This window comes from Telmatherina bonti (genome assembly GCF_933228915.1).
Source record: "Telmatherina bonti genome assembly, chromosome: 3".
In the NCBI taxonomy this organism is placed as follows: Eukaryota; Metazoa; Chordata; class Actinopteri; order Atheriniformes; family Telmatherinidae; genus Telmatherina; species Telmatherina bonti.
Genome location: NC_136621.1, coordinates 31,231,208 through 31,242,007, shown reverse-complemented (window position 1 = coordinate 31,242,007; position 10,800 = coordinate 31,231,208). Strand labels below are relative to the sequence as shown.

At 35.4% G+C, this 10,800-nt stretch overlaps 1 protein-coding gene across 1 annotated transcript; it reads right to left on the bottom strand.

The window, feature by feature from the left end:
* Positions 1–10,800, bottom strand: LOC306773814 (solute carrier family 22 member 6-like; the record flags this gene model as incomplete). Its single annotated transcript, XM_079263734.1, has 19 exons — positions 1–79; positions 172–378; positions 537–645; positions 746–960; positions 1,692–1,801; positions 1,883–2,006; positions 2,145–2,313; positions 3,081–3,235; positions 3,545–3,648; positions 3,735–4,119; positions 7,020–7,226; positions 7,335–7,443; positions 7,572–7,786; positions 8,333–8,442; positions 8,517–8,640; positions 9,391–9,559; positions 9,641–9,795; positions 10,024–10,127; positions 10,420–10,800. The coding sequence occupies 19 exons, from the start codon at positions 10,798–10,800 to the stop codon at positions 1–3; spliced, it is 3,231 nt and encodes a 1,076-aa protein (XP_079119860.1).

Here is a 10,800-nt window from a genome sequence, read left to right as displayed (position 1 = left end):
CTACATGTGCTCTTTAGTTTGCAACAAGGAAAACTCTTGTGGAGTTGATTTCTCATCAGATGTGGGCACTGATCGTCTTCTGCAAAACAAAAACAGAATACAATAACATGTTCTGGTTTTGGTTCCACTTAGAAAGTTTGGACACAGTTTAAAGAAATCGCCACAAAGTACCTTGTCTGTTCCACATCCTCAATGGTTTCTGGCAGACGGATGTTTCTTGTCTCAGGAAGAAATAAAGCTGAGATTCCTGCAACTAAGGCCACTAGTGAAAAAAGAGTATTTGGCAGATGGTCCCACACTTCTTCAAGCATCATCATCAGTGGGGATATGGCCACGCCTATTCGGGCCATGAAGGAGCTGTAACCTAAACCATTTTGCCTGTAATGAAAAGAATACAAAAGTTTGTTGCTATGGTTCCCTCATGAGTGAAATATATGTTTAGCAGTCACCCAAATATCTTGCTAAAGCTACCTGTTCTGATTAATAAATCATATTTTGAAAGTGGAAATTATTGGTACTATGTGTGCTTTTCTGACCTCATGACTGTGGGATAAAGTTCTGTTGTATAGAGGAATAAAGTTGTAAAAGCTGCCTCTGCAAACATCTTGCCCAAAGCTCCCACAGTGGTCTGCACAGTCCACTGATCTGGAAGGATAAAGTTTCATTACCTTCAACATTTCACTGTTGAAATCTGAACTTTACACTTAAAGAAACAAAAGCTTGAATAGATTGTTAGATTATTTACCTTGAGGGATGAGCATGTTGCAGATGATACATACTCCAGTCAGAAAAAGAGTTCCAACCTGAGTCAACCTTCGGCCTATTTTGTTTAAAAAGAAAATAATGAAGGCTTTGGCTGGAAGTTCTATAATGCCGTAGATGAACTGTGTGAGATAAACATTCACTCCAAATCCAGTTACGTTCAAGCTGATTCCATAATAAGTACAGGCCATTCCAAACCTATGCAAAAGATAAAAGAAAGTTATTTTTTGACAAAAACTAAAGTGTTGAAGATGCTGGTTTCTTCTGTCACAGTATCCGGCTTGTATTACATACTACTGTTAAACTCTTCCCCTTCATGGTGTAATTGTGTGTTCACATCACTGCATGTGTGAAGTAAAAACTTGCTGTTCCTGCTTTGATGGTTTCCTCCACAGGTACTGTGTACCTTGGTCACAATTACTTTCACCATCTATGACAGTGGTGCCCAAAGTCAGTCCTTGAGGGGTGCTGTCCTGAAGTTTTTTTTTTTTAACATATTCCTCCTTCAACGCACCTGACTCCAATTAAGTGGATCTAACAACCTATGAAGTTCTTCACAATGACTCATTCATTTGAGTCAGGTGTGTCTGAGCAGGGACACATGGGAAACCTGTAGGATTGTGGCCCTTGAAGACCGGAGCTGGACACCCCTGATCTATGATAAGGTGCTTGTGCCTGTTCATATAAGTTAGTTTTATTACGTTTTTTTTTTCCCCAGATCCAAAAACTATATGTATTATATGTATTATAATGTATAGGAAAATTGAACCTACTTGGAAATGTACTCTAACATTTTTGGTGTAGCTTAATCCTACCAGTGGGTCATCTAACAGCCTTGCCAGGTATTGAGGTCACTTGGTATCTTTAATTTACACATAGAGAACAGCATTACCTAAGCAAGCCAATTTTAAAATTTCCAACATACATACCACACAATTCCTGTAATAAAAGCCAGTTTTCTCATTCTGGGCGTCCTCACAAGATCCAGATAGGAATATTTTCTGTTTTCATCCTCTACTAGTATTACTTTGGACAAAAGCTGTGGAGTAAAAAGTAGTTTTAACAGAGACAGAGGGTTTTTTTCTGTTACAGCTGTAAAAGATTATGTAAAATATTGTACCTCAGGCTTTAGGTCAGCCATGAATTCCTCTCTGTGGTTGACTTTTGCACAGTTACTGAGGTAAAAATGAGCACTGTCCACTTTTCCATTACTTATCAACCATCTGGCAGACTCTGGGAGCAAACTGTGACAAAAGGGGATTTTACAAAGGACACATTTGATATTTTTGTATAAACTTATTATTTCTTATCAAACTAAAAGTAAGAAACAGTACAATTTTTTTTCTGTTATGAGTGAAATTGCATGAATATTTTCTCCTTACCGCCAACACATCATAGCTATAAACAACGGGCTGGTCACGGCAGCAGTCAGGTACCTCCAGTCATTCACTAGATAGGCCACACCAGGAAGTATGACAGTAGAGAGACTCCAATCCATGCTCACTAAAACACCCACCAAAGTGCGATGCTTGATGTCCACCCATTCAACACCTAAGAGCAGCAGTTCTTTTACCATTTGTTGCAACTCAGATTGAAACAAAAGTTGTTTTTTTCTCTTGGTTTGCATTTTAGAATTCTGTTAAACTTATGAATCCGAATAAAACCTTTCAATATTTCAATGCAAGTTTAAAAACAAACCAGTCTGGATAGTTTACATACTGGGGGCTGTTGGATCAACCACATGCTGGCTTAATCATGCACAGTAAGACAGCTGATAATTTAATCTTAATATTGTCTTCCATGAGATAAAATGCTGGTTTAACCCTCACTAGTACAAGGTAATTAGCCCTGGTTGCTTACAACATGTAATCTCCCCCCACGATGAATTGATTCATTTAGATGTCAGATTTGGGTTAAATATCAAGTACTGTAATAATTCAATGGCCCACCTTTTGATTTGATTACAGGCTTAACATTTGATGAACTTCTTAAATGCCATAAGATTCATTTCCATCCAGTGTTGCTATAATTTTTCACTAAGATATACTGATGATGGGAAAGTATGAATTTATATCTTTGTTGTTTTTCTTTAAGTTATAGTCATTCGTTTCTTCTTTTTTTTGTGAAAGTAAATTTCAACATATACTCATTTTTCAATGTTAATGTTTGCTTATTTCATTTAATTTTATCTCAAGATACTAGTGAAAAGTTTGGACACACTTTTCGATTCAATCCAATGGGTAAGTGTGTTCAAATCTTTGACTGGTCCTGTAAAAATGAACATGCATTGGCTATGTTATTAAACTATAAGTACTTACAAAGGACAATGGAGACTATACTTATTCCAGAGATTCCAAATCCTGTCAAAAACCTCATGGCTGCAAATATGTGAAAATCATAGGAGAAAACACTTCCAAAAGAAAAAAAGGTCGTTGCTATATAAGAGACCAGAAGAGTCTTTTTGCGTCCAAACCTGGAAAAACAGAAATAATCATAGATAAATCTGCAAATATAAAAAAAGTATATAGATAAAAACACATACATATATTTTTTAAAAAAAATTGTGATTAAACAACCTTATGAGAAATCTTTTAAATTAAATCAATAACAGTAAAATTTCACATAATGTAATAATTTGTCGGTTATACAGATACAACTAAATAGTGGCAAAAATGTTTGATGTATGATTTTAAAAAATATTTTTATTTTATCATCATTTTTTAAAATAGATTTTCTCAAGCAATTGATAGAATATTTATCAATTTGATTTAATTTTAGAGACCTGTCACTAAGATAACCGAATAGTGCTGCTCCAACCATGACACCCATGAAAAAGATGGTAGCTGTGGCTCTGTTCACACTTTTCTTATCACAAACCAGATCCCACTACGAGGAAAACACAGACAACAGAAAAAACAGAGTTAAAGCTGTTGATCCAGCACCATATTAATCTTAGTATCCAGAAAACTTACCTCTGTGGCCAGCGTGGATTTGAAGGTCGTTTTGTCGTACATCCAGCCACTCTGGCATGGAATTGTGGGTAAGCCAGTAATGTTGGTAGAATTAAGCAGCAGGTGGTACTGAGGCTTTGCAAACATCTGGCAGGAATTTGGACTCCCATCCTCCTGAAGAGGGATACTAACGATGAGCTTCTCTTCCAAAGATAAATTCGTAAAAAGTTCTCCATCGTCCAAACAGCTAAAATTGCAGTGGTGAGAAGGAATAACCGCAATGAAATTATTCAGAAGGAAGTGAAATGGCAAGGTTACACGAGGGATTACAAGCAAAAGTAAAGTTCTTATTTGAAATCTACCAAAGCCATTAACTTCTGCCAGCACATTTTCAAACTTCATCTTGCTTGCAATAACAGGTAACAGTGGAGAGTTACAGAAACCCAAAGAGAAACTGAGCAACAAGCCTTTTTCTTTGGATTATAAGCTGTTGGTTAATGGTCAGCAACAATAGTGACATGTTACTAACAGACGAATGTACCCCCTCAAGTGTGTGGTGAGAGTTGGTCAAGTGAAATTTTTTTCAATAAATAACTGACTCCACGATACTCTGGTGAACACTGTTACCTCACAGGAAGTTACTGATCCTTCTAAGCATAATGAGTCAACTTAATATTTTGCGTAATGTACAGGGAAAAAAAAAAACTTGAATAGTTTAGAATTTTTGTGAGAACAGTTTCTATGTTGTTCTTCCTTACTTTGGGTCAACCTACAGAGCCAGTTAAAAGTTAACGTACATCCAACATGGAAAATAATGTCCTGGCCATTTTGGGTATTTTGGATGTTTTCCTGGAACTCTTTTTTTTTGGCAATATGATGGCAATATGTATGTTATATTTCTTTAATTGTCCCTCAGCAAGTTTATCTTTATTTTACTATTTTAGTAGTCATAAACAGAAAGACTTAGCCATCTTGCAGCTGCAGGATTCTTATGAGATTCGCATGATCATGACTGAATCCGTCTTTCCAGACTCCAAGTTTTATGTGCGTGATTATAACTGAAAAATGTTTAGCAATCAGACCTAATGCTGGCAGGAGGTTTTATGTCCTCTCAGAAAATAATGGCAAGTTTAATATTTTTTACTTAGCGAAAATTCACACTCACTGGTCACTTTATTAGATGCACCTGTCCATTGTTCACCAACACCTAGGATCAATAGCCTGAATTACATAAAAGCATGGATCCAGCTTGCCATGGATCAATAGTTCAGAATAGCGGTGGAATAGGAGGATGTTTTGTTGGCACACTTTGAACATGTCAGTATCAAATGTGTATCGTTTACACAACTTACCTGATCATTGTTCGTGACCTTGTCCATCCCTTTATGACCACCTCTACCTCCAGCAGAAATATGCATTATGTCACAAAGGTCAATTCTTTCTCAAAATGGTTTATAGTACATGTCAACAAGGATTTTGATGGCATTACAGTCACCAGATCTCAATGCAATGCAGCACCTTTTGGATGTGGTTGAACAGGAGATTCTCATTATGGATGTAAAACCAACAAATCTTCTGCAACATGATGCCATCATGCCAATATGGACCAAAATCACAGAGGAATGTTTTCAACACCTTGTTGAATCTATGTCACAATAAGGTAAGGCTCTGAAGGCAAAAGGAGGTCAAATCATAAGTACAGGAAGGGGTTCCTAATAAAGTGACTTGTGAGTATCACAGGGGTGGGAAAATTTTTTATTTTTCAAATGAATAAAAATAATTCATTATAAAATGTTTGTCATTTTTGTTGTTTTTATTGATCTTCTTACTTTTCTTCTTGGGCATTACAGCAACAGAATGATGGTTTGGCTACAGTGTAGTTTTTTTCCTACTTGAAATTAAGAAAAATGACAAGCAAAAAAAAGTTTTTACATTTTTTTGTTTTTAATCTACAAAAATCAACAATGTCAAAGAATAGTAAAAAATTGCAATTCAAATTGAATTGGTACCCAAAAAATTGGAATCGAATCAAATTAAATCGAATCGGGACAACAGCATATTGTCACACCCCTAAAGTATAATACATTTTGTGACAGAATTATAGCATTTAACACAAATCACATAGTATAATGTTACCCTGGGATTCATGCCCCTAATGAGTGTAGGCAAATGTCTGAGAGAACTGTGTACTTTATCAGAACTGGATTTGTCCACACAAAACATTTTTGTGCACTGAAAACTCTGAGGAAGATCTGTGCAACATTTGAATGAAACTACTTTAGTCTGATTATATATTATAAGGATACAAGGTACTCATGTAGCAGTTTTTGAGATGTGTGCCATATATCACTTTAATTTATTTTTTGCTGTTACCTACACAAAGCAAACTCTGTCTTTTATCTTTTATTTATTCTTCAGACAAAAAAAGAGTCAAACTCACCGAATGATCTCAGTCATTTGATTATTTACTGGTCGAATTAGATAAACAAAAGAAAAACATTTAAGAAAAAATAATTGCAACCGTTGACTAATGAAAAAAAAACTTTTGCTCTTTTAAGACGATCCATCCTACTGATAAATTATCATATGCTTTTAAATGAGTGCTTTATAGATGGTCACTGTCAAGGTTCCCAGGATGCAGGATTTTACTTTGTTCCAATAACAGATTGAAATTTGATTTATTAAAGTTGCCTTCATTCTCATTTTTAGAATTTTGTAACTTTAGACTAATTCTTTTTCATTAAAATATTTTGTATTAACTTCTTCTCATAAACATCTACATTTGTTTTCTGTTTTTATCAGTTTTGATAGAATATTTCAATAATTTCGCATCCCAACATATTTCCACTAACACTGGAAAATGAAATGTCCCATACACTCATCATGACAGAACAGTACCAGGACCTGCTCCTTTCCGGAAAAACCAGTCATTATGTTTTACCATAGGCTCACACATCTTGCAGTTATGTATTTATTGGGAATTTCAACAGTGATAACATTTGAAATCAGGATGCGCTGAATTGTCACTGAATGTCCCTCTTCTTTGTTGACTGTTTCCTGCAATGAGACAAAGTCAAATCTTCATGCATGGTTCACTTCAGGGACAAACTTGTGAAACAACTTTTATTTTTGATATAAGCAAATGATTGAAACATGTAAATTATTGAGGAAGATGTTATGTAACACAAAATGTTCCAAAATTATACCACCGGACTTGATAATTCTTTAGCAGAGTAACAAATCATTCACTGTTGATGTAATATTTGACTTCATGCCAGTATCCTTTGAAATCTTTTTCTTTTTTACCTGGGTTTCTCAAGGTCTTCAATGAACTCTGGCAGTTGTGTGTTTAATGTTTCAGGCAAGAGGGAAACAACTAAACCAGCGATAAGTGCCACCATGCAGTAAGTAGCTGCAGGAAGGAGATGCCACACGTCTTCCAGAAGCATGACAAGTGGGGAAATGGAGACGCCCAATCGGGCCACGAATGAGGTGTAGCCTAGACCGTTTTGTCTGAGAAGACATGGAGTTAATGGAAAACATTTATTTAAGGTCATCCCAACAGGATAATAAGTAATATTCACTGGTCAGAGAGGGGAGGGGAGTTTTTTATTGACTAACCGTACAACTGTAGGATAGAGCTCAGTTGTGTAGAGGAATATTATTGTGAACGAGGCCTCTGACATAGATTTTCCAAAAACTGCCACAATTGTGCGAATGAGCCACTTATCTGCAGGGGAAGTGTTTAGAAAGTTGATAAAGATCAGATTTCACACCGAAAGTCTGCAAGTACAAAAAAAATGACATGACTCACTGCAGAAATGATTTAATTTAATGTCTATAGAAATAAAAAATTACCGTGAGAAACAAAAATGTTGATGAAGATACAGAGACCAGTGGACAGCAAGGCTACCATCTCACAAATCCTTCTACCAAGTTTCTCCAAGGAAAAGTAGACAAGTATTTTCATTGGCATTTCAATGGATGCGAATATAAACTGTGTGAGGTATGGGTTTAGACCAAACCCTGTGATATTCAGACTTATCCCATAATATGTAAATGCAACTCCATACCTACAAAAAGGAAAATATGAGAAAAAAACAGACACATTAAAACAGTCAGAACTAACTTAGGTCTAAAGATTGTTAAATGATGAAAGTGTCCCCTTTTTTCATGTCTGTAGACTAAAAACGCAGCTAAAGCAACCCGATGATAAGTTTATAAGGACATCATCGTCCCTGCAACTCTTTGTCCTGACAAATAGTTAGCAACTTTTACACCACCGTTTTAACACATTTGCACACAACTTTGATGATAGTCTGTAATGTGGCTTTGAATTTATTTCAATGTAATTATTATTATTATTATTATTATTATTATTATGATATTTTAGAAATTAGCTCAGGACGTTTGTACATGCTCAAAGCAAATTAAAGATTCAAAAGAGAAAAAAAATTAAGGGGTGCAATGGAAGTACACACACAGGTCTGTACAGATTGCTTGTTGTCTCATATCAAAACAAAACCAAAACTATAACGTTTTTTTTTTTTTTTCTTTTGCTGTTTACTGATTGAGAAACAACTAAAGCATCTTGTTACACAGATCAACTGATAACTTACCACACAATCCCTGAGTATATGGCAAGTTTTCTGATTTTTGGAGACCTGAACAGATCTACTACAGTGTACTCCCTATCTTTGGTATCAGCTTCTGCAGATTCTAGTAATGTCTGTGAGAGAGGAGGAAAAAAAGTCTATTTTTCATTCATTAACAGTCTTAGTAACTTTACAGTAAACCTTGTACCTTTGGTGTGATTGTGTTCATGCACTTCGATTTATTGTTTATCTTTGCACATTGCATGATGTAATGATGAGCAGTATCAACCTTTCCCTTTGCTATGAGCCATCTAGCTGACTCTGGAAGCCACCTGAAATGATAAAACACAGACAATCTTCTCCAAAAAATTTAAACTGGGAGATGTTTGTTTATTCAAGTCAAAATCACTGTTCAAGAAATATTTGAACTTTAGTTTTTGTGAAGACATGTATGTGGAAAATGTAAAATAAAGGCACCCATGAGAGTGTGGGTTTCTTAAAAAAGAATGTATTTTAGCTATAACCATGATATTTCTTACCAAAACCAACACTGCAAAAACTGAAATCTAAGTAAGATTAAACATCTTAAATTGAGTACACATATGCTTATTTTCTTTAAAGGTAAGATAATTGTTAGTTTTTATGCCAGAGAATTACTCTTGTTTTAAGATAATTTTTACTTGTTTTGGGAAGTCTTGACAAGTCAAATTTTCTTGTTCTGTTGGCAGATAATTTATCTTATTTTAAGCAACATTTACTTAATTTTTGTATATTTTTTTCTTGTTTTTTAAGGCCGAGTTTTTGCAGTGAAGCAATGCTATTACAAAACAAATGTGAAAAACTTGTAACAATTATACAATTTAGTCCTCCCCTTGTACTTCCTCTTGTACTCCCTCACACTCGTTTTTTTGGTTTCATTGTTTTTAAAAATTATAGGTCGTATTTAAGGCTGTGGTTAAACAAGCTATTTGTTCATTTTTATTGGAGAACTTACAGCATTAACACAGTGATTTCAGCACTAAAAAGCAACTAATGCGATTGAGTTTTATTGGTGCAAAATAAGCACAAAGTGTACTTTATACCACCAAGCAATAACGGCCAGAACCAGTGGTGATGTGACAGCCAGAATAAGCATCCTCCATTCATTTACACAGTAAGCAATTCCAACCAGAATCCAGTTCCCAATCGTCCAATCCAGGCTTATGATTACACCAGAGAAAGTTCTACGTTCAGTGCTGCACCATTCAACATCTACATATGAAAAGTTTAAAAAAAAGTTACACAACTGCAAAGAAAAAATTAACAGAAACAACTTCGCATTGATTTCCTTACTTAAAGCAATTGAGATAATACTTATCCCTGCGATGGACATCCCCGTTAAAAATCTCATGATAGTGAACATTACATATGATGTAGAGAATGCACTCAGAGCTGCAAACATCAGGGATGATAGATACGACACCAGCAGCAGGGGCTGTCTCCCAAACCTGAGGACAATCAACATGAAGTTATAAATTTACTCAGAATTGCTGCTTAAAAATCCAATGTGGTCATCTGAAACTCACAGGATTTGACATATTTTCCATGCCTAAAATGTAATTTTTTTTAAATTTGGTATAAAAGGTTTTTACTGTTTATGAAATTACTTAGAGCTTTATCCAAGATGTGAAAAACACCAGTATGGCAGACACAATAGTTTTCACCGTAAACCTCACCTGTCACTGAGAAACCCAAATAGTGGGGCTCCAATCATAACGCCAACAAAGAAAATGGTAGCTGTTGCCTTGTTCATCCCTTTTCTGCTGCACACAAGATCCCACTGTAAGAAAACCATGCACATATGAACAATCATTTTATTTCCAATGGTTGCAGGTTAAGTTTGAGGACGTTTGAAATGAGACTGTTCAAAATAATGTTTCTCATTTTGGCATTTGCAAAAAAAACAAACAAACAAAGAAAAACTTGTTCTTCTAAGACTGCTACCATCCATTGAGGGGTTACATGTTAAATCATGTTAAATGTTAAAATAAACAAAATATAAATAACATGTTTCTCAAAAATGTCATGAAGAAACTTTGAGGGGTTGGACATGTTAGAGGAGTAACACTTACTTCTGTTACCAAAGTAGATTTAAAGGTGCTGTTGTCATAGATCCATCCATTTTGACACTTCACAGAAGAGGCATCCGCAGTAACGTTTGAGCCTGACAGATACTGAAACTGTGGCTTTGGAAACATCTGACAGGAGCTCAGAGTCCCACTCTGCTCTGTGGGTATACTAACAGCCAGTTTCTCATGTAGAGTTAAATTTCCAAACAAACCTCCATCCTCCATGGCACTGATGTTGCAGTGGTGAGAGGGAACAGCTGCCATGAAGTTGTTCAGCAGGAAGTGACATGGCAAAGTAATTCGCGATAACATTTGTATCAAAAATAGCCTGATTTGGAATTTTCCAAATCCATTGATTTCAGAAAGTACAGTGTCAAATTTCAT